Here is a 24,371-nt window from a genome sequence, read left to right as displayed (position 1 = left end):
CAGGCTTGTTGCCTGATCAATTACCACTAATTCCCAGGTCCTCCCACCTTTAGAAAACAGTGCTGCCACCAGCAGTGGCAGAGAAGGAAGGGGGACACTACCACACCAGGACTCCCTTCCTTCTCTGCTGCTGTCAGTGACTGAACTGACTTTCCATCTGCCCAGCTTGAAAGGTAGAACTGCTGCCAGCAATGGCACAGAAGAAAGAGAGGAAATAACATTCAATGCCACCCTTCCTTTTGCACTTGTGCTGGTGGTAGCACTGCTGTCTGAGGTTGGCACCTGGCCAGTGGTGCTCTCTGATCATTCTTCCTGGAATGCAGCACTGCCACCAGCTGTGTTGCAGAAGGAAGCATTGCAATACTGTGCCAGGTGGCACATCCTTCTCCACTGCTGTTGGTAGCACCACTGATGTCTGAGAAGGGTGGCCAGACAGTACTGGCCACCTTCAGAATACCCAGCTGGGAAGTCAGTGCCACCACTAGCAGTGGCATAGAATTCAGAGTGACAATACCATACCATGCTACCCCTCCTTGCACACTGCTATTAGCCGTAACACTGGCATCTGAGCTGGGCACCCAGTCAGAGGCCACTGCTCTCAGGCCACCCAGATCAGCAGGCAGCAATGCAGAACGAAGTGGGGTGATGCCATATCATTTAACCCTTTATTCTGTGCTGTTGCTAGTGGTAGCAGTGACTTCTGAGCTGGGTAAGCTGCCAAAGTCCACTGCTCTGCTTCAACCCAGATCCAAAGATAGTGCCACTACCAACAGCAGTGCAAAAGGAAGGGAGGCAATACTACATCATGCTACCTTTCCTTCTGTGCTGCTGCTGGCAGTGGCACTGTCATCTGAACTAGGTGCCCAGACAGTGGTCACTGATCTTCAACCACCCAGATTGGAAAGCCAGGAAGAGTCACAGGCTTTGCTTTTAGTATTTCCAAAATCTGGCCAGAGGAAGATCTGAGGACCAAAAAAGAGGTCACGGCTGGAAAAACCTGGATGAATAGTGACCCTAGTCACAAGCCGCCTGCACCAGCCTTTTGGGTTGGGAACCCCAGTTCGAGAACGGCTGCACTTGAAGATTATCCATTGAGCCTAAAGTTCAACACAGCCAAAGTTTTTTAGCAGACAGTTTCCTATAACTTCCAATTAGCAGGTCATACAAAGGGCCCTATGAAATCCATCATGCAGTCTCATCAGTTCCACAGCTGGGGGTTTTCCAAATTGATCATTTTCATGATTTCAGATGTTTACATTGGAAATTTCTTAGTGTTCTATTCATGCAGGTCCAGATCAAAAATAGGATTGTGTGTGGTGGTGTGATGGAGAGTTTGCAAAGTTGATGTAGGCAGATCCCAAGAACGACACCTTTAGTTTTGTGCTACCTTCAGGGCAGGGCTAGGGTAGGTTCCACCCTAATTTTTTTTCATCACCTTTCAAAGTGGCTCTGATCTCAGCACCAAGAGTGACTGTGTAGCGGAAGGACAACTCTTGTCCCTCCCCAGCCTGGCCAAACTAGCACCTGGGAGCCTCAGGCTCCTAGCAGCATGGGGAGATTAGATTTCACAGTGCAAGGCGGCTTTCATTGTCCATGACGCATTTTTCATGACTTTGAAATTGATAGGGCCCTAGTGAGATTCTCATGGACCTTTTTCCCTGTAATAGTCTGCACTGGATGGTAGACTCCATTGGAGTGTCCTGGCAATGCCAGAGACACCAAGGGGAGATCTTCAATTCATTGTATTTTCTGGTTTTTTTTCTTTCCAGACTCCTGGATTCAGAGTGCTGGCAGCCCAAGCTCAGGTTCTTGTTGAAAACGGCATGATGAGGAAGCCCTCTTGGTCTTTTCAAGTCATCAGTAGGTTCATGTGGTACAAATTCTGTCTCACTTCTCTTCACTGTACAGTGGATTTCATCAACTGTCTTTGCCCTGTTTACAACCTACCACTTGACCAGCAGTTTTCTTTCATGTCTGGCAGCAATAACAAAGCCTCTCATGGTTTAAATTTTCACGTTTGGTCCCATCCTATTCCTGGTGGTGAGATTTCAGCACATTCTCCCACAACAAATCTGCAATTTTCCCTCTGGCAGAAAACTGATCATACCATGTTAGTTCTCCTGTGGCCTGGCTCCTCCCATGCCTTGTGGACAACATGTAGGATCCTGTGAGGGCTGCCTCCCATATAGCATCTCACATGAGGATAAGAGGAGGCATGGGATCACACAGGCTGAGTGAAGGGTGTCTGAGGCCTTGGCCTTCCGGCCAGTTCACTCCACTCCAGTTGAGTTTCACATTAACAGAGTGCAACACAATGTACAGTCCAATGTCCCGGGGTGGCTCCCAAGCGATCTGCTAACCAGAGTTTCTTCCCCCTGCCTCCTCACTTGTCTTTTGCAGACCTGCCAGTCTGCTTCCCAGACCTCTTGTCTTTCCAGGTGCTGCTACCCTGCCAGTCAGCAGTGACTGGCCGTGCCTGGAGGAACCTTTTGGTTTCTGAGCTAGTGTGTGAGCACATACACTCCATGACAGTCTCCCTTTGAAACGCTTCCGCCAGATGCAGCAGGTTCTGCAGGGATGGTAAGATGGGAACGCAGAGGCCCAGGCCTGCTTTCTAAACCTTCCTGGCCCAGTGTGGGGCTCTACATCTCATCAGACACCCTAAGGTGTGCAGCCCCTGCAGAGCTTTGGGCACCCGGTAACAGCATCAGATTGAGTGGAGCTGGTGCACCGCCATGGCCATGATGTCCTCATGTCTGAAGAGAATAAGGGCATGTCAGAGACTTAGATGATACCAGGAATCAGAGAGGATTAATGGCAATTGGTATCCTGGGATGGACTCACTTTCTCTCTAATGACCTAGTGCCAGACTCCCCAGCTCATTGTAAGAGGACCCTCTGCCTCCATTCCCTCCATCTCCCTATGCCAACTGCTCCTTAGCACTTCTTGTTGTGAGATTGCTCTGTGTGATTTTGTCTGTATTCTTCCATTCACATAGGGCTGCATCTCTGGCCCCACAGACTAGCAGGGCTCCTTACAGTGAGTGGATTACTCTTGGTTCCTGTGGATGTGGGAGATTGATCCTAAATCGAGTAGGGGGAGAAGGAAAGAGACAGATTCTTCCTCCACTTACAGCCAATCTTAGGGGCTTTGAGGGTTTCAGCAGGGCTCCCCTTACCCAAGTGGGGGACAGTCTCATATGGGAGGTGGCTCATTTCCTCAGGGGTCCCATTGCCTGGCTTCTGTTAGTGTCACTTTTCTATTGGGTCCAATTTCTCAGCTGGGTTTCCTTACCTCTGGCACAGCAGCCGGTTGTAGAGCTGGTAAATCCCCTCCCTGGACAGCCAGCCAATGTCCTTGGATGGGTCACTGATGGACTTTTGCAGCTAAATCACCAAGTTCCCTCATTTGGGGAACTGAGCTAAGTTCTAATGGAAAGGTGGGAGAGGGGGATCCATCAGCATCCTCCTGTGAGCTCCCAATCTCCCCTTCACCTCTGCTGGAGACACTGAGGGAGAGGAACTAGAGCTAGACCCTCAGTTCCTTCTTCCTCCAAGGGATCCTGGGGCCCAGGGATAGAGGGCAGGGCCTTCCAGGAGGGCTTGAACCCCCAGATGTACCAGGAGGAGAGGAGAAGAAGAGACCCAAGGCTACTACATGGCACCGTGAACCACACCCATTAGGTGTGTGCATTCCAAGAGCACTGCCATGACAAGGATGGCCCGCTGGGGTTCAGGCTAGGATGATGGATGGGACAATTAATTTCCGGTCTCTCCTTTCCAGCTCTCTGATAAGATAAGCACTAAGATACAACTGTCTGCGGCCCCTCCTGATCATGCTCACTCTAAGATGTACTGGAGCCTGTCTGTGTCTGGGGTCTCTGCCAGCAGGTTCCCCAGCGTGGCATGACTGAGCTCAGATGATCCTTCTGCGGGTCATAGGTAAGAAATTGGGAAAACTTCTCTGACCTGTCAATAGCCCCCTCCTGGGCCAATCAACACTGAGACTCTGAGAAGTGGGAGGCTAAGAGGTGTCAGCAGGTCTGCCAAAGGCTGGCACAGGTCACCAACAAAGGGAATCCATCTCAAAGCAATTCCAGCCTCACCTCTTTGCGACAGCTCCCACAAAGCCATAATGGGGGTTTCTGACACCAGCCTGGCACCTCTCTCTTGTGAGGTCAGCACATCTCTAGCACTGTTCCCCAATAGGCTGAGATCCTGCAACAGGCCTTTGTGATGTCATTACCACACCCATCCCTCCCCCACAAGTTGAAGTCCTGCCCCAGCCAGACCCCTTGGGATATGCTGACTGATCAGAGTAAAGTTGTCTCAAATGAGTTTCAGACCAACAATTGCTCATAGACATTAGTGAGCAAGTATTAGAGAAGAACTGGAATGTCAGAGAACATTGGGAACTGCGCAGACAAAATAATTGCAGAAAAGCAGCACCATCAATCAAATGAATAGTAATATGATGCTCCCTATTTGGTCTTAAAAGAAAACAAAAGAACCCAAGTCTTCCTAGTCAATAACTACATCCTTAGCCAATCAGCATTGAGACTCTGAGAACTGGGAGATGGAGGGGTCTCAGCAGAAGTCCAAAAAGATGTCCCAGGTCACCAAAGGAAGGGATCATTCTCTGAGCACTTTTCCAGCCCCATCTCTTTGAGAGGGACCTCACAGTGACAGCAACTTCCAGCGCCCTTCCTCCCCATCACACAAACCCCTCTTTGGTGGAGACAGAGAGGAATGGAAAAGGGAGGAAAGAAGTAAGAGGAAAAGAAAAGAGAAAGAGGGAGTGAAGGAGGAAGAAGGAAAACCTAAAAGGATATTGGAGCAAAGTGTGGACACCATGTATGAAGCAAGCAGGAGGGTTTATTACACACAGTGCTGGCTGAGTGACACTTTGCCCATCAGGACTCAGTGGAGCACTGCCAAACAATAGATTACAATTGATTATACAGATTATTAGTGGATGGGGGGAAACTATGGCAAGGGTGTTACCCAGGCCTGGATAGGTCCTAGCAGCAAGATGAAATGAGCTCAATAAACCAAGAGTCTGAAAAAGGTTACAGAGTATCCCCATCCATAGTTTATAGAACATCTTATCTCTAGTACAGGTGTTTTTCCTAACAAGTTATTAGAATAAAACAGATAGACAATAACATATATGTACCTAATTGGATGCATGATGCTTCTACAAGAGTAATGATGGAGCCTTTACAGGGGCATATCTAGGGGTGCATTATCTAAAAGATTAAAGCAAAAGAGACCGTAACAGCATACAGCAATAACACATTTGTTTTGAGTACCAGTCTGGGGTGGCAGAGGAGAAAACACCATAACTCGGTTCTCATATGCAGGGCCTCTCCTTGGAACGCGGTTGCTGAGGCAACTATCCCTCTCTTCAGACTCCAAGGTCCTGTCCGAGCTGGGACGACCTTTCCTGGGTCTTGTGAGTGAGATGAGGGAGGGTGGACCCAACCACCTTAACCTAATGATTTGTATACCTAGAATTCTGCTGGTACCAAGTGGATCAGACTGAACAGATTTTCAAAACCTCTCTGAGGTTCTTACCTTCTAATTAGGGACTACAAAACCAGTAGATAGGGAAGAAGAAAACTCCAAGGTTCCTCCTCATGCTCGGGCTCATTAATCCTAATTCTCTCTCAGTCCCCAAGGACAGACTGAGAGAAAGAACCTTGCTGCTGCAAAGCCACAGGAGTCTCTGAGGTTGACCCTAACTTGCCCTTCTGCCCTGCCTGGATGATGTCAGGGTCTCTCTGTGAGGTCACCACCTCCTCACCACTGTTCCCCAATAACCTGGGGTCCTGCAACAGGCCTTGGTGATGTCACTGCCACACCACACCTCTCTTGTAAGGTTGATGTACTGACCCTGGCCAGCCTCTTTTGGAGGTTTGAGTGGCTTCCCCTGGATCATCTCACTTAATGACGGTGGAGTCTGGGGATCAAGTTGGCTGCACAGTAAAGCCCCAAAGGATGCCCCTCGGCCACACTCAGTTTTTTATTAAGTAATATATTTTATGGCAAGAAGGGACTCTTAGAACATTGAATCTATCTGCTGCATATCCCAGCTCTCCAATGTATCACAATTACTAAGTTTCATGATCCGGTCAAAAGAAAAAACGGTGAGCAGTAACATACAGACCCTTGATTTCAGAAGAGCAGACTTTGACTCCCTGAGAGAACTTATGAGCAGGATCCCTTGGGAAATGAAGATGAAGGGGAAAAGAGTTGAAGAGAACTGGCAGTATTTTAAAGAAGTTTTACTGAAGGCACAGGAGCAAACAATCCTGCTGCATAGTAAGAAACGCAAACATGGTAGGCAACCAGCTTGGATTAACAGGGAAATCCTTAGTCAGCTTAAATTTAAAAAGGATGCATACAAGAAATGGAAACATGGACAGTTGACTAAGGAGGAGTATAAACATACGGCTGGAGAATGCCAGGCAGTAATGAGGAAAGCGAAAGCACAATTGGAACTTCAGCTGGCAAGGGATGTGAAGAGTAACAAGAAGGGTTTCTACAGGCATGTGAACAATAAACAGGTTATCAGAGAGATGTGGGGCCATTAGTGGATGAGGGAGGTAACCTAGTGACAGATGATGCAGGAAAAGCTGAAGTACTCAATGCTTTTTTTGCCTCAGTCTTCACGGACAAAGTCAACTTCCACATGACAGTCCTAGTCAATGCAGTATGGGAAGGTGGAAGAAAGCCGTCTGTGGGGGAAGGAACAAGTTCGGAGCTATCTAGAAAAACTAGATGTGCACAAGTCCATGGGTCTGGATTTAATGCACCCCAGGGTACTGAGGGAATTGTTAGAGGTCATTGCTGAACCTTGGGCCATTATCCTTGAAGATTCTTGCAGATCAGGGGAGATACCGGATGACTGGAAGAAGGCAAACATAGTGCCCATCTTTAAAAAAGGAAAGAAGGACAATCCAGGGAACTACAGACCCGTCAGCCTTACCTCAATCCCTGGGAAAAAAATGGAGGGAATCCTCAAGGAATCCATTTTGGAGCACTTGGAAGAGGGGAAAATGATCAAAAGTAGCCAACATGGATTCACCAGGGGCAAGTCCTGCCTGACCAATCTGATTAGCTTCTATGGTGAGATAACAAGCTCTGTGGACATGGGGAAGTCAGTGGATGTGATATACCTTGACTTCAGCAAGCCTTTTGATATGGTCTCCCACAACATTCTTGTCCATAAGTTAAGGATATATGGATCGGATCCTTGGACTATAAGATAGACAGAAAGCTGTCTTGATGGTCGGGCCCAACGGGTAGTGATCAATGGCTCAATATCTGGATGGCAGTCTGTTTCAAGCGGAGTGCCGCAAGGCTCGGTTCTGGGGCCTGTGTTATTCAACATCTTTATTAATGACCTGGATGAGGGACTGGGTTGCACCCTCAGCAAGTTTGCGGATGACACAAAACTAGGGGGAGAGATAGATACATTGGAGGGTAGAGAGAGAATCTAGAGGGACCTGGATAAATTGGAGGACTGGGCCAAAAGAAATCTGATGTGGCTCAATAAGGAGAAGTGTAGAGTCCTGCACTTGGAGTGGAATAATCCCAAGCATTGTTACAGGCTGGGGACAGACTGGCTCAGCAGTGGTACGATGGAAAGGGACCTAGGGGTTATAGTGGATGAAAGGCTGGATATGAGTAAACAGTGTGCCCTTGTAGCCAAGAAGGCTAACGGCATACTAGGGTGCATTAGGAGGAGCATTTCGAGCAGATCTTGAGAAGCAGTTATTCCTCTTTATTCGGCACTGGTGAGGGCACATCTGGAATGTTGTGTCCAGTTTTGGGCCCCCCAGTATAAAAAGGATGTGGATTTGCTGGAGCAGGTTCAGCGAAGGGCAACAAAAATGATTAAGGGTCTGGAGCACAAGACCTATGAGGATAGGCTGAGGGATTTGGGCTTGTTTAGTTTACAGAAGAGAAGACTTAGAGGTGATTTAATAGCAACCTTCAACCTCTTGAAGGAGAGCTCTAAAAAGGAAGGTGAGAAACTGTTCTCAGTGGTGTCAGATGGCAGAACAAGGAGTAATGGTGTGAAGTTGAAGAGGGAGAGGTATAGCTTAGCTATTAGGAAAAACTACTTCACCAGGAGGGTGGTGAAGTATTGGAATGCGTTGCCTAGAGAGGTGGTGGATTCTCCATCTGTTGAGGTTTCTAAGTCCTGGCTGGGCAAGGTCCTGGCTGGGATGACTTAGTGGGGGTTGATCCTGCTTGAAGCAGGGAGCTGGACTAGATGACCTCCTGAGGTCCCCTCCTGCCCTGTGATTCTGTGATTCTGTAAGTTTTGATCCAAGCACACACCACAAAGGCATCAAGTTTTCATTAGAAGACACCCAGAAATAGAGACTCCTTCACTTGCTGTGGTAGTTTGTTCCAAAGGTGAATCATCCTCAGTGTGAAATATTTGTGCCTTATTTCTAGTACAAATTTGTCTATTTTCACCTTCCAACCACTGTGTTTGTTCTACTTTTCCTTGCTACATTAAATGGGCCTTTTCTTTTCTGACATGTTCTCTCCAGGAAGACACTTCAGCTACATCAATGAAGTCACCTCTCAGCCTTCTTTTGTAGAAGCTAAACAGATCGGGTTCCTCTCAGTAGCTCACAAGAAGGGGTTTTTCTTTAGCACACAAAACATTGGAATCTTTTCCATATCTTTTTAAAATGTGGTCCCTAAAACAGGCTGCAGTATCCAGTTTCAGTCTCACTGCTGCTGTGCCACCTCCCTGCCTGACTCACTCCTCTGCTCATGGGTCTAATGATGCAGAGCCCTGCGTAGGGCTGGTTTGGGTCATGTCAGTCAGTCACTCCCATCCCTGTGCGAGGGAGATCCGTGGGAGTGTTTGTGTGTCACCTCTCCCTGTACAGACCTTAAATAAGGTAAATAAAAGACTCCAGCTGTGCAGTGTTTCTTTTTAACAGGGGCTTCATCACCTTGGTGTTAATTTGAGTGCTTGAACTGCATAGTTCTGCTTGATTTCCATTGAACTCACTTGAGTACAAGCAACTTTACCAGGTGTCCCATATTCAGCATAGGGAAGTACGATCGCCATAGTCATATATAAAAGGCTGCTCAGCTGAGCAGAAGGCAGTGTCTCTCTCTGACCTGCTGGAGAGAAGGACTGACTGCTGGGGAACACCACAGCTAGAGCAGTGCTGGGCAGGGTAGCAGAGCAGAAAAAGCTTTTGCCTGGGACCTTCAGTCTGACAGTTGCCATACAGAGGCCCTGGAGGCAGGAGAAATAAGGTCCTGAGGTACAGGGTAAATGACTCACAGGAAAGATGCAGCAGCAGAATTGAAGGAGGGGAAGTTTGTGGCTCCTAGCTATAAGGTCCCTGGGTCAGGACACTGAGTAGTGGGCAGGCTAGGGTCCTCCCACACTTGCCCTGGTAGAAGTGGCCAACTCAGACTGCAGTTTGCCCCTGGAGCAGAGGACTAGACTGGTGACTGCAGAAGGCCACTGATGTCCGTGGCTGGATTATAGACTGCTGGTTCCCACAGAAGGGGAGAAACAGCAGAGTGGGACACATCTGGAGGGCTGTTCCTAAACGAGGATGCTGTGATCTGGAGGGCAGTGTGGGTCTCAGAGTAATGGAGACTGCAGAAGTGATAGTGGCAAGACACCACGTGAGGAGGGTGCACTGGCACCAGAGAGCTAATTTCCAGAACAGCCAGTAGGAGGCACCAGTGGTGATTCCTGCCCTGTTACATGGGAAAAGAGTGGAATGTTAAAAGTTGGCATCTCTTCCTGTTTTTATGGTGCACAGATGAAAACCCCATCCTGAAAGTTTGAAACAACTTGCAGAGCGGCCTAGATTCTTACTCTGTAGCTTAGTACCATAGGTAGAAATAATTTCTTTTTCTGCTTTACCTGTAAATAATTGAATTGGACCTGTAGGGAATTAAGTCCATAATTCTTACTGTATCTGAATTAATTTAATTATCTCTATACAAAGTACAGCATAAAAATGCTATAAGACAACCTATTAGGCTAGATCCTCAGCTTGTATAAATGAACATATCACTGCTCTTCAGTGATGGATGGAGTTGCACTTTTTTTTTTTCACTCATTGAGGATACAGCCACTTTCACATTCTCACATTAGATTTTCTCAGGGACTATCATTTCCAAAGAGGCTAAACAACTAACTCTAACCATTTTGGGGGCTGAATGGAAGCCTGGGGTTGTAGTTTTGATGTTCCAAGTTACAACACATTTTGTGTAGTGAATTGTGTGCATTTGGGTAGTTGTCTAAATTTTGACATAGTACCTATAATATCTAGCTTAAACAGAACCGTCAATAGTCCCAGGGTAACAAGGAATTTTCTTTTCCAATGTTTAGGCAACATAACCGTTTCCCACGTGCTTCCATGATTGCTTAGCTGTATAATGACTTGGTGCAGAGCACTGTCTTCCCTCCAACTCTTCAGAAAATAGATGCAATGGCAATAAGAGTGTATGGGCTAAGTCTCATACGATCAATATGCATAGTGGAGCCTCTCTTGCCCTACTGCAAAGTTTCTGTATTAAACAATCAGTGTGAATCACAGCAGCAGAGTATCTAGCCTGGGAACTAAGGGTCTTGGGCTTTAGGCTATAGGCCCAGTTATGATCTTATTTATAGCATTGTCCTCAGTGGAGTTATACCAGATCTATATTGCTGCACCTGAAATTAGAATCTGGCCTCTTGTTCCACCACTGACTTTCTGTGTCACCTTGGAAAGATCAGTTAATGTATCTTACTCCATAGCTGCTAAGCCTAATTACTTATCTAACAGGACAGCTATGACATTAATTTTAGCAGTGTGGTTCGCTCGGTAATAGTAATAGTGCTGATTTCTACCATATTTTGCAGCATGTTACTGAAACACTTGGAAAACAGTAATCTTCCCAAAACCACACCTGAGGGCAGCTATGTAATGTTACATCTATTTTTCTAGATACACAATGTTGCAACATTTGCCAGTAGAACAGGGATTTGGTGTCAGAGAAATGAAAAGAATGAAATAGCATGGGCTTCTATCTTGCAAACCCTAAGGTACATAGAACAGCAAGGAATGAACAATGTTGATTATTTTTAAAATTAACAGTTTTGTCAAACACAACTTGTCAAGAAAAATTGTTTCAGCAAAAATTTTCATTTTCATTATTTTTAAAAAAAGGCTTTGGCAACAGAATGTCTTAATTTTTCAACCTGTTTTTCGTGGTTTTTTTCAAGAAATTCAAAGTGAATATTTGTTTCCTTTCACTGAAAGTCTAACTCCCAAGCAATTCAAATTGTCAGCTTTGCTGTGTGAGTTCAATCTGACTGATTTCAGTTTCAAACATAGAGAAGGGATCCTCTGTTGGTGTAGCAGTATGCCACCTTCTGACGAACTGAAGATATCTCAAACTATGAGGATGCACATTATACATCTAATATTCCAATAAACCAATTTTTGCTTTTCTTTACAATTTGTGACCCCCCACAGATGGACATACAAATGCCCTCTGCCAAAAAACAGAAAAAGAAGCTCAGCTTGTAATGTCTACATTCATTTTAGCAGAGTTATAACATATCAAGACATGTCTTAGGTAGTACCATGGAGAGCTACTCATACATTTAAAGGTAGCCTTGTAAACAGCCTGGCAGAATGTCTGCAGACTACACATACGCTTGACTTCTGAATCTGGGAAAAGGGGCAGTTTGGCAGTTCTTAAAGTGAGATTCCAATTCAGGATCAATAGTGTGAGGCCAGCAAAACTGTAATAAAACATAGTAGAAAATACCTTTTGTAACTTGGTCAATGCATAGTGATGCTCTCTGGAGCAAGAACCATCCTGCTATCTTAATCATGCTACATTATGCCCAGCTGTGCAGTGGTTCAGTGAACTCTTGGTATTTAGGTCAAAAGAATCCATTACTTTAATTTACAAATTAAGGCTGATTGGAACCCGGATCTCTGGTGTTGAAAAGCTTCTTCAAGCTATGGGTCTTTTATTCTTCTGTGACCACCTGAATAAATGATTGGTCAGAAAGCTAGACAATGGATCCATGAGGGAACTTCTCATAACAGAATTCCACAGCAAGAGCATGTGAAGGACTCTTTTTTTCTCGCCTTTTTACTTCCCATACCCTATATGCCCAGCCTTGAATATGTGTTTACGGGTAAGGAAAGGAAGCTTAAGATACTAACTCAGAAAAGTTAGCCGAAGTCAAATTTGTGTGATATCTTGGATGAATTCAAAATCATTCAGCTTCAAACTCATTCTCGCCAGTCAGCTGTGATCAGGAATATCAGTGTGAGTAGTGTGTGCTAAAGTGGAGGTCCACACACAATAACCATGTCTACACGTGCACGCTACTTCGAAGTAGCGGCACTAACTTCGAAATAGCGCCCGTCACGGCTACACGTGTTGGGTGCTATTTCGATGTTAACATCGACGTTAGGCGGCGAGATGTCGAAGCCGCTAACCCCATGAGGGGATGGGAATAGCGCCCTACTTCGACGTTCAACGTCAAAGTAGGGAATGTGTAGTCGTTGTGCGTCCCGCAACTTCGAAATTGTGGGGTCCTCCATGGCGGCCATCAGCTGAGGGGTTGAGAGACGCTCTCTCCAGCCCCTCAGCTCAATGGTGGCCACGTGGAGCGGCCCCTTAAAGGTCTCCTCCCCCTCCCTTTCTGTGCAGGAAGCTGAGAGAGCGTGCAGGCAGCAGCCCAGACACGTGGCCAGCCTGCATGCTCTTGAGCAGCCCCAACAACCCCCAACCAACCTCATGGCTGCATGGCAGCCCCCCCCAGCGCCCCCAGGGGACCCCCCGCAAGGGGAGCCAGGGCAGCCAGTGCAGCCAGGGCAGCAAGCGGCAGCAGGGCCCCTCCTGGATGGAGGCCGAGCTGCGGGACACTGATGGGGCTCTGGAGCGAGGAGGAGGTGCTCCAGGTAATGGGGAGCAAGAGGCGGAACGTGGATGCGTTCGCTCAGCTGGCCGAGGGCCTGGCTGCCCGGGGTCACCCTGCCCGCGCTCTGGACCATGTCCGGAGTAAAGTGAAAGAGCTGCGGCAGGGTTACGCCCGGGCCCGGGATGCGGCCGGCCGATCTGGGGCCACCCCCGTCACTTGCCCCTTTTACAGGAAGCTCAGGGACATCCCGGGCCCCCGGCACACCTCCTCCCCTCCGGCCACTCTTGACACCTCGGCTGAGGAGCCCCAGCAGGCCCCGGAGCCAGAGTCCGCCCCAGAGGTAAGCCCCGCACCCCAGGGGCCCCCCCTGGAGCCCACCCCTGGGGCATCGCAGCAGGAGGAGGAGGAGGGGGACTCCTCCTCCGCTGAGACAGGGCTGCACATCATCCTCCCCTCCCAGAGCAGCAGCCGGGCGTCCGCCCCCCGGGTGTCCCCAGACCATGGGAGTGGTCCTACAGGTATGTACCCCACCGGTGTACACCCCCTGGGTTGAGGGGCGGGGGTAATAGATATGTGGCCAGGGCCCTCCACATGCCCAGATGGCCATGGCCCCAAGGACAGCAGTGCAATGTCCCTCACAGGAGGGCATCAGCCCCTTCCCGCCCCCAGCACGACAGTGCCATGCCCCATCCCCGGGGCAGGGGGGAGCGGAACCTCTAGGGTCCCCCGGGAGGAGGGGGTGGGACACCCCGCAGCAGCAGCAGCTGCAGCAGCATGTGATGGAGTGGGGGGAGTGCAAATGCGAGACTCAGGCTAGATATAAGCAGCAAGCTGAATAGTTCCCAGGGGCAAAGGATGATCCTGGGGCTACAACTGGCAGGTGACATCCCTGCCCTGAACAAAGAGTGGGGAGGAGCCGAGCTGGCTTTGAATGGGGGGGGGGGGGCGCAGGTAGAGGCTAGGGGAAGGGAGAGCTGGAAGGCAGCCAGCCTGAGGAGGGGGAAAGCTACACCCCAGAGGGGCACCCCTTGGGGTCTTCTCCCCAGGACAGGTTGGAAGGACTGTCTCTGACTGCTGTACTGTCACTCCTGGGAGAAACTGGGCATCTGTGGCCTAAGAAATCTCTCCTGTCAGACCCTGCTGAGTGAAGTGAGAGTCACTCTCGCCAGGGGACGGGGTGCAGTGCAGGGGGACCCATGAACCCCATCACAGCAGCATCTCCCGGGGACGGGGATGGGGAACCTGCAGCACAGGGGTGGGGGGACAAGGGCCACGGCTCAGGGCCCACACTAACGCCTGTCTCCACTCTTCTTCCCCCCCTCCTGTGTTCCGCAGCTGCACCATCGGAAGGACCAGAGAGCGCCAGTGAGGCTTCAGTGGTCCCAGAATCCCCTCCGGGGCCATCGCTCTAGGCCAGCCCCTTGGCGGAGGACCGACCGGACCCACGGCGGGCAAGACGGCGGACTCCGCGACACCACACGGCGGCGACGGACCCCCAGCTGCTGGCCATCCATCGCCGGCAGCTGGAGGTCGCGGAGCAGCGTCTGCGGGTGGAGCAACGCCGCCTCCACCTGCAGGAGCGGGCGCTGGCCTGGCTCCAAGAGGCATGGGGGGCCTACATGGACACATTCAACCGTCTCGTGGACTACCTGGCCCCCTGTGCCGCACTGGCCGCCGCAGCGCCCGCCCTGCCCACTTCACCAGCCGTGCCACCCACTGCTCCGCTCGTCGCCGCGCCGTCCGCCGTCGCCCTGCCACCTGCCACCGAGGGCGGGACCGCCGAGGGACACCTGGGGCCAGCTGAGACTCGCCGGGCGTATCTTCCGGTCCGCCCGGCCCCCAGCCAGCCCTGGACAGGGCTGCGGCCGAGGCGGGGCTCCCAGCCGCCCACCCCCAGTGCCGGACTATAGGGCAGTGGGGCCCAGGACATGCCCCCCCCGCCTTGTATATAGTTGGACTTATGTTTTTGTGCCCCCCGTTTGCCCAGTCCTCCCAGCTCATGTAAATAGTTCTCCCCGTCCTTGCAATCCCTGGTTTTCTGTTTTTTGTTACATGTAAATATATGGAAACTTTTTTATTATTCACTTGTTATGCTTTAGTTAGTAGGTCTTGTACATAGTTTTGTCATTATTAGTTCAAAAACCAGTTGAAAAAAGAAAACCAGTTTCATTTTACCAACAAGTGTCTGCTTTTATTTGTCCAGGAGAAGTGTGGGGGGGTGTGCTGTTGGGTGCTCCGTGGTGTGGGTGTAGGGCCAGGGAGTGTTGTGGAGGAAGCGGGGGGGGTGCAATGGGGGGCCTGGCAGAGTTCACCCCGCGGCCTCCTCGAAGTGGGCCCGCAGGGCCTCCCGGACCCGGGTCCCTTCGGGGTCCACCTGGCGACTGGGGGCAGCGGGTGGCTGCACGTCGCCCCTACCGGCTTCCACAGCCCAGCCCTGAAAAAAGGCCTCCCCCTTGCTCTCCACCAAATTGTGTAGGGCACAGCAGGCACCCACAATCTGGGGGATGTTGTTGGGGCCCGCATCCAGGTGGGTCAGGAGACATCTCCAGCGCCCTTTGAGGCGGCCAAATGAGCGCTTCACCACCTGGCGCACGTGGTTCAGGCGCTGGTTGAAGCGCTCCTGGCTGGCAGAGAGATGGCCTGTGTACGGGTGCATGAGCCAGGGCCGGAGGGGGTATGCCGCATCTGCGACGATGCAGAGGGGCATGGTGGTGTCCCCCACAGGGATCTCCCGCTGGGGGATGTAGGTCCCCACCTCCAGCTGGCGGCACAGGCCTGAGTTCCAGAAAACCCGGGCGTCGTGGGTGCTGCCAGGCCAGCCCACATAAACGTCCTGGAAATGGCCCCGGCTGTCCACCAAGGCCTGGAGGACCACTGAGTGGTAGCCCTTGCGGTTGGTGTACCGTCCTCCACTGTGTTGCGGGGCGCGGATGGGGATGTGAGTCCCATCCAGAGCCCCGAAGCAATTGGGGAAGCCCAGCGTGGCAAAGCCCGCGATGGTGGCATCTGGGTCCCCCAGCCTCACGAGCCTGTGGAGGAGCATGGCGTTGATGGCACGCACGACCTGTAGGGAAAGCACATGGGAGAGCACCAATGAGGGGTGTGCAGGGTGTGCGTGGCCCTCCCCTGCCCTGCTCTGCCCTCCCCTGCCCTGCCAGGGACCCCCTGTCCTGCCCTGCCCTCCCCTGCCCTGCAAGGGCCCCCCTACCCTCCCCGTGGGTCCTCTTACCTCCATAAGGACAGCCCCGACAGTGGCCTTGCCAACGCCAAACTGCTGTCCCATGGATCGGTAGCTGTCTGGAGAGACCAGTTTCCAGACAGCGATGCCGACCCGTTTCTGCACTGTGAGGGCATGCCGCATGGTAGTGTCCTGGTGCCTGAGTGCGGGGGTGAGCCACTGGCAACAGCTCCAGAAATGTCTGCCGGCTCATCCTGAAGTTCCTGAGCCAGTGGTCGTCATCCCACTCCTCAAGCACCAGCCGCTCCCACCAGTCGGTGCTGGTGGGGTAGCTCCACAGGCGGTGTCGTGTGAGGCGGGGCGGGGGGGCAGGGTGCTGCAGGGTTGGGGGTTGAGCCCTGCTCCCCTGGGGGCCGCTTCTCCTCCGGTGTGGCAAGGAGGTGCTCAGCTGCCTCCCGCAGGGCATGGATCAGGGCAAGCCCTGCTCCTGCAGGTAGGGCTGGGTGGACCTCTGGCTGCTGTTGCTGCTGCTGCTGTTGCTGCTGGGGGTCCATGACTGCGTCGCCCGAGGTCTGTGTGCCTATGGCTCCTCAGACCACGTGCTGTGCAGGCTGAGTGTGTCTGGGAGGGGCCCTTTAAGGGACCGGCTAGCTGTTGCCCCGGAAGCGCTAGTCCGCCCTGTGACCCTGTCTGCAGCTGTGCCTGGCATCCCTATTTCGATGTGTGCTACTTTGGCATGTAGACGTTCCCTCACTGCGCCTATTTCGATGTGGTGCTGTGCAACGTTGATGTTGAACATCGACGTTGCCAGCCCTGGAGGACGTGTAGATGTTATTCATCGAAATAGCCTACTTCGAAGTAGGCTTCACGTGTAGACGTAGCTAATGTATTTATGAACCATCCTTTGGGGAAGCTGTCTTCAAACCACAGGGGATTATGCCAAATGTGCAAGCAACATTAAGGGCAAATCCATGGATTGCTTAGAGGAAATATGTTTTTTCAGTTTTTGCTGACGATATGTTCCTCTTCACATCCAAACATGCCTGTCATCGTGAACAAGTGGAAACCCTGACATTTTAATCTTGGCTGCTTCTAGCATCTCGTGTCCATTTCTCTTCTTATATGAGGGGGGAAATGTATTATTCTAAAGAGGAAAATAAAATCATTTACCAGCAAGAAATGACTCAACAGTGACAGGGCTCAGTCAAAAGCCCTCATCTTTTATGTTTGTTTGGACAGGACCTCCAGTTCTCTTCCTCTGCTGCTTCATTCAATGTCATTTTCACAGACAGAGTGCCAACATTCCTGAGACAGTGGAGGCAGGACTGAGGATTTAGGAGATCCCATAAAAGCTGAAGTCTCAGGATAAAAAGGAAGTTAACCATTCCCTAGGTTTTATATTGTAGAGAAGTCTTCCTTGAATTCCCAACACTGAGATTTTTGTCTTCTTCCACACTTATCAGGGAATGCATTTTAGGGAAATTAACTTGTGTAAATTAAATACAGATGTGTGATATTGTGGCTGCAGGCTAGTGAGTGGTGTGGTCCAAGCCTTAAGGTGCTAACTTGGGAAATAAGAGACAGCTTTAATTCACAGCTGTGCCACAGACTCCCAAAGTCACCTCAGGCAAGTCACGTACTTTAGCTGTCTCATTTTACCCACCTGTAAAATGGGATAATAATGCTATTCTACCTTAAAGGAGTGTCTTTAGGGTAAGCACATTAAAATACCAGGGAAGGAGGAGGCAGGTAAGTACTATAAATACAGAACCCCTGAATTTCTAGTTTAGGTACTGATTCTATGTTAGGATATGGGTGTGTCATGTGCCTCTGTTTCCTGATGTATTGAGATGAAAAGCACGTGGTGAGCCTTGAGCAATTAAAGCATGCAAAATGACTTGACCATCCTTGGTTTAATATAAGTGGAAGGTGTTACCAAGAGTTGAGAGAACCTGAATTTCTCTTCACACTGTAATCACCACATTATTGCAGTGACACATCTATTGTATGAATCCTGCTTTGCTTCCTTTTTCAACCCCATAATTTAAGCACTGCTTCTCTAAGGAAATATCTCTGGCAAAGGAAGAGACAAGCTGTCAAGCAAACAGACAAACAACTCTGTCACTTCCGTACATTTCTGTGCAGGTAACGGAACAATGATATGCTGCTATAATTACAAATGAATTATGACAGAGGATTAATAAAAGACATGCCAGATGTCACTATTTCAGTCTAAGACACTAGATTCGAACAGGCAGGTGGAACAATTCTATGGAAAGCAGAAACGTATAGTGAAGAGGCAGCATAAAAGGTGCTTACTATCGTGAGCTCTGCTGCATCGGTGGAGGGAAGGGTTGACAAAGTCAGACAGCAAGATAGATGGCTTAACTTCAGGCAGAGCAGAAGCTCAAACCTATGGGAGGAAATAGATGACAGTCAGCTGTAATCTGAATTTTCTGAGAAGGAGTCTACTATACCCCCAGTTTCTAGGAGCTGAGCACTGTGCAGGCCCCTGGCTGCAGGATGGTCCACTTCAAGTAGACTCCTGTGAACTGTGAGGTTCCATGTGGGTGCAGGAGCCCGTGCAAGTACACTAGTTTTCTGGTTTGTGGCCTAAGACCAAATCTTGCAAAATTTTAGTCCTGGACCCAGGATTTCAATAACAATAATCACTGTAGGAAATCGTGTACCTGGCCATTGTAGGTTGCATGATTGGGGCTGTCCATAGAGTTCTGTGAAGTAGGATGTTTTATACTAGTGTAAGAAGAAGACTCCCAAAATTTAGCACATTTGGCCTGACTCACAAATGCTGTAAACATTCCTAGCTCCAAGTCCATGTGACTCTGATGATCACAGAGCCAGCCAATTCTAAGTCAAAGTGAACTATGCAAACAGATTTTAATTGGAATAGAGAATTCAAATTAATGCAGAATCTAGACCAAACCCAGGGGAAGTTGAAGTTCCATTAGCTTGTATATTGAAACAGATGCTCAGCTAGCATTGATAGGCATAAATCCATTGATTACAGCATATACCAGTTAAAGATTTGGAGAGCTGGAAGACATAAATTCTATACACTCAGATTAACATGAATTTACGTACTGAGCATCTTTGTCTCTTGTAAGTACTGTATTTTTGATAACATGAAGAGGGAAAAATTATCTGCAGCATTACTGAGCTTCATTTCTGATGCTGGAAATCCACAGAACTGTGCCTATTTAGATCAGCAGTGGATCTGCACCAGGATGATCTGGTTTCTCTGGAAATATGGAAACCAGAGTGCCAATCTTGCCTAAATGTTTAGATTTTATAACTTTTAAAGAGGCAAGACTCCTGTTTGTGCCACAATGTTGTACAGAAGTGCCCATTTAGAACAAATGTATCACTCTGACAGAAGTATTAGCTTAGCCTTTTGGCATGTCGTAGTCTGTCTTTTGACCTTCCTTATACCAGATGTGTGTTCAGATAAACTGCTGCTACTTTGCCTTCAGCGAACAGGGGCAGCATCTAACAGGGAAGGGAGTTTCCCTCTGGCCAAAGCGTCCTAGAGGAGCTTGGGTGAGTGTGGGATTTGAGGGGCTGTGTGGTGAGCTGGTGGGTGAATGTCTGTCTGTGCAGCTATGTCACTTTGCAGAGAAGGGCAGTTTGATCAGCTGCCTGTATGCCTGAGCTTGTGTTGTGCAGAGAGGAGCAGTTTGCAAGGTGTGAATTGGGGGAGTTCCCTGCCAGGTGAGCCTTCAAGGGCTGATTAGACTGGAGGCCAGGCTTTGAGCCAGGCCGAACCAGCTAGCAGCTCTCTCTATAAGAAGGGAGCTTTCAGCGAACACTGAGCAGCGAACAGGGGCAGCAGCTAACAGGGAAGGGATTTTGCCTCTGGGAATTTGCCGACGGAGGAGCCCCGTGTTTGTTGTCCTTTTCAGGTATGGTGTTCCACCTGTGCCCTGCAAGGCAGCACTACCAGGAAAAGGAGTCTCTGAAGAGAAGAGCCTGAAGAGCGATGGGGGAAGGTGGACCTGGGGGCACTGAGAGCAGCTGTGGGGAGAGGGGCCAGTGCAGTGAGGAGGGCGGACATGGGAGCAGATGGGGGTAGTGGTTGGGGAGGGTTCTATGGTGATGGTAGCTGTGGGGGGGAAAAGGTGGGGAGGAGGGTCCTGGGGATATGAGGTCATTGCTCTACAGGGAGCTATGGTGACTCATGGTGACAGGGAGGTATAAAGTAGTGGGATCCTTAACCACATTCTCCACACCCCACTGCCTTGTGGGTTATCCTGGGAAGGAGAAAGGCTAAGGGAGTAAACCCTGAAAGAAAATCCAGAGTGGAGTCCGAAGGCGGTTCAGTGTCAACTTCTGGCACTGTCCCGGCAACTCCTGCAGCTGAGCTGGTACCAGACGTGGAGGTTATCCTCTCCTTTGGACTATATCAATAAAGCCGAGAGGGGGACACTGGTGTCTGGGCAGCCCAGAGTCTCCATAATAAGTGCCCAGGGTTGCGCCCGGAGAGGTACTCCGGCATAGCTGAGCAGCGTTGCGTCAACACGGGAGGGAACAGATACCGGTTATAAGCTGTTGCTCGACTGGCATAGAGAACGAGCGCCGGGGTTGCCTTCGATGGTGGGAGAGATCCTTGCATCTCACTCGACAGTCACCGCCTGCCTCAAGTTGGGCAGCCCCGAGCCGATAGAGTACTGTCCCACCACAGTTCACCTACCTTACTGGGTGCATGAGGCTTAAGGTTCCTGAACCTGACAAGTGACTGAAATTTGGGCACCAGGCAAACCAATAAGAAAATCAACAAGAAATGAGAAACATCAACAATTTAAGCTTGCTTCCTGGAATGTGCGGACCATGCTGACTGGCTTGACTGAAGATCTTCAGGCCATCAGTGACACCCGAAAAACCGCTGTCATCAACGAGGAACTGAAGAGGCTCCGAGTTGATACCGCTGCACTGCAATAGACGTGACTCGCAGATTCGGGATCTCTAAAGGAAAAGGACTACTCCCAAGCCCAAGAAGAACCCAGAGAGCATGGTGTTGGCTTTGCTGTCAGAAACACCCTTCTACAAATGGTGGAATTAGTCATGGGTGGATCAGAAAGACTTCTTCGGATCACGCTTCAAACTTGCGCCGGTCCCGTCCACCTGATCAGTGCTTATGCTCCAACCCTGTACGCCACACCAGAAGTAAAATACAAGTTCTATGATGTGCTTAGTGCTGCTGTAGTGCAAATACCTGCTTGTGAACAACTGTACATCTTGGGTGACTTCAATGCAAGAGTTGGAGCTGATTGGGCATCATGGCCTTCCTGCTTAGGACACTTCGGTGTGGGAAAAATGAATGACAATGGACAGCGTCTCCTTGAACTGTGCACATACCACAATGTGTGCATCACATTCTTCCAAATGAAGCCACAGCACAGATTGTCGTGGAGACACCCACGCTCGAAGCACTGGCATCAAATAGACGTGGTCATCACTAGGCGTAATAACCTCAAAAACGTCCTTCTGACACACAGCTATCATAGCGCTGACTGTGATACAGATCACTCGCTAGTTTGCTCCACGCTCAAGCTGAGACCCAAGAAGCTGTACCACTCTAAACCTGCTGGAAGGCCCCGCATTGACGCCAGAAAGACGGCAAACTCAGAAAAAGCTGAAAAGTTCAGAGAGACCATCCAGCAAAATCTGCGCAGCGGCCCTGGGGGCACCGATGCGACATCCAAATGGCAACATCTGAGGGATACAGTTTACAACACGGCCTTGTTGGTGTTTGGAAGAAGAGCTAGAAATACAAACGACTGGTTCGAAGCTAACTCCGATGAGATGATTCCGTCATTGAAAAGAAGCGCGCTGCACTCCTGGAGTACAAACGCTCGCCGAGCCAGAGTACCCAGCAAGCACTTAGAGTGGCCAGAAGAACAGTACAGCAGACAGCCAGGTGCTGTGCCAACAACCACTGGCTCCAGCTATGCAGCAGCATCCAGACCTGTGCTGACTTTGGTAATCTCAGAGGAATGTACGAGGGTATGAAGAAGGCATTAGGACCCACCCAGAACAAGATGGCACCTCTGAAATCCAAATCTGGTGAAGTCATTGATGACAAAGCCAAACAGATGGAGCGCTGGGTTGAGCACTGCTCCGAGCTGTACTCACGCGAGAACGTTGTGGTTGACGCAGCCCTCAATGCCATCGAGCTCCTACTAGTAGTGGACGAACTGGATCAAGAACCGACTGTGGATGAAATGAAGAGAGCCATCAACAGCATTGCAGCAGGAAAGGCCCCTGGTCAGGATGGTATACCACCAGAGGTAATCAAGAGTGCTGCAGACGCACTCCTGGAATCCTTACATGAGCTACTGTGCCTGTGCTGGAAAGAGGGTGAGGTTCCACAGGATATGCGCGACGCTAACATTGTAACGTTGTATAAGAAAAAAGGAGACAGAAGCGACTGCAACAACTACCGTGGAATCTCCCTCCTAAGCATCACTGGTAAACTATTCGCTCGCATCATCCTTGGCAGACTCCAGAAGATTGCAGAGAGGGTGTACCCTGAATCGCAGTGTGGATTCCGCGCAAAGAGGTCTACCATTGACATGGTCTTCTCTCTAAGGCAGCTGCAGGAGAAGTGCAGGGAGCAGAGGAAGCCACTCTACATAGCCTTCATTGACCTGACCAAGGCCTTTGACTTGGTCAGCAGGGATGAGCTGTTCAAACTGCTCCACAAAATAGGCTGTCCTCCACGGTTACTTAAGATGATCCAGTCGTTCCACGAAGACATGAGAGGAACCATCCAATATGACGGCGCATTATCGGATGCTTTCAGAATCAGGAGCGGCGTCAAACAAGGATGCGTGCTTGCTTCGGCATTGTTTGGGATCTTATTTGCACTCCTCCTGAAGCATGCCTTTGGATCTTCAACAGAGGGCATCTTGCTGCACACAAGATCTGATGGGAAACTGCTTAATCTTGCAAGGCTGAAAGCTAAATCTAAGGTGGGGAAAGTCCTCATGAGAGACATGCTGTTTGCAGACGATGCTGCTGTAGTGTCTCACACAGAAGACCAGCTTCAAAAACTGCTGGATCAGTTCTCCAAAGCGGGCAAGGACTTTGGGCTTACCATCAGCCTAAAGAAGACAAACGTACTCGGTCAGGATGTCACTGAATCCCCATCAATCAGCATTGACAACTATATGTTAAAGGTCATCCACGAGTTCGTTTACCTCGGGTCCACCATCACTGACACCCTGTCGTTGGACACTGAGCTAAATAGGAGGATCGGAGAAGCGGCCACAACTCTGTCCAGACTCAGCAAGATAGTGTGGAATAACAACAAGTTGTACACTCACACCAAAATGCAAGTCTACAGAGCCTGCATCCTCAGCACCCTCCTTTATGGCAGCGAGACTTGGACCCTGTACGCCCGCCAGGAAAAGAGGCTGAATGTCTTCCACTTGCGCTGCCTCAGGCGCATCCTTGGAATATCCTGGAAGGACAGAGTGACCAACACCGCTGTCCTTGAGCAAGCTGAAATCCCAACCATGCACACCCTCCTCAGGCAGCAGCGGCTCCTCTGGCTTGGCCACGTCCACAGGATGAATGATGGAAGGATTCCAAAAGACATCCTGTATGGCAAGCTAGCCTCTGGCAAAAAACCTCCCGGACTCCCCCAGTTGCGCTACAAAGATGTCTGCAAGAGAGACCTCAGAGAGGTAGACATTGAGCTGGACAACTGGGAAGAACTAGCAGATGACCGCAGTAGATGGAGGCAGGGGTTACACAAGGGCCTTCAGAAGGGTGAGATGAGGATCAGACAGCTAGCAGAGGAGAAGCGAGCGTACAGAAAGCACACTAATGACTTGCCAGACACCCACCACATCTGCAAGAGATGCAGCAAGGACTGTCACTCTCATGTGGGTCTTCATAGCCACAGTAGACGCTGTAAATGAAGTCCTCAATTGATACTATAAAGGGCGCGATCCATAGTCTATGCAGACTGAAGGATGCCTACTACTACTACTACTTTGCCTTCCCATCTCACCCATTATGTTTCTATCATTGCTCTACTGTATTCTCCCTGACATAGGCAGTGAGCTCTTCAGGGCACAGACCCTTTTTACCTGTCTCATGTGATGAGGCTTTGAGCCTTGATGAGGATCCTAGTTTCCACTTTCAATATGAAAAATGGCTTTGGGAGATCACGTCAGCTCTAAAGTGAATGGAATGCTATTGGAAGGTGCTAGACCTACAGTTTTCCAATCAGGCTCTT

The 24,371-nt window shown here is 49.9% G+C and overlaps 2 protein-coding genes across 4 annotated transcripts in view; both read left to right on the top strand.

The window, feature by feature from the left end:
- LOC142025045 (uncharacterized) overlaps positions 1 to 24,371 on the top strand; it is a 128,972-nt gene that overhangs the window by 39,765 nt on the left and 64,836 nt on the right. For all 3 annotated transcript variants that reach the window (XR_012648587.1, XR_012648586.1, XM_075017455.1), the window contains one exon: positions 1,770 to 1,860. Coding sequence is in view for 1 of the 3 variants with exons in the window: in XM_075017455.1 (XP_074873556.1) it covers positions 1,770 to 1,860 (91 nt within the window). In the remaining 2 variants the exon portion in view is untranslated. The remainder of the gene's footprint in view (positions 1 to 1,769; positions 1,861 to 24,371) is intronic.
- LOC142025056 (uncharacterized) lies at positions 4,956 to 15,094 on the top strand. Its single transcript, XM_075017486.1, has 2 exons — positions 4,956 to 13,448; positions 14,266 to 15,094. Exons 1-2 carry the CDS (start codon positions 12,815 to 12,817, stop codon positions 14,340 to 14,342), a joined length of 711 nt encoding a protein of 236 aa, XP_074873587.1. The 5' UTR covers positions 4,956 to 12,814; the 3' UTR covers positions 14,343 to 15,094.

Source organism: Carettochelys insculpta, chromosome 1 (genome assembly GCF_033958435.1).
Source record: "Carettochelys insculpta isolate YL-2023 chromosome 1, ASM3395843v1, whole genome shotgun sequence".
Lineage (NCBI taxonomy): Eukaryota > Metazoa > Chordata > Testudines > Carettochelyidae > Carettochelys > Carettochelys insculpta.
This window is presented reverse-complemented; position numbering and strand designations above follow the sequence as displayed.

What these genes read in the sequence shown, in the direction of transcription:
- LOC142025056 (XM_075017486.1), top strand. Translation starts at nt 12,815, where the DNA reads ATGGCAGCCCCCCCCAGCGCCCCCAGGGGACCCCCCGCAAGGGGAGCC. An exon ending in CCATGGGAGTGGTCCTACAG is followed by an intron (nt 13,449 to 14,265) that starts GTATGTACCCCA and finishes TGTGTTCCGCAG; the next exon opens with CTGCACCATCGGAAGGACCA.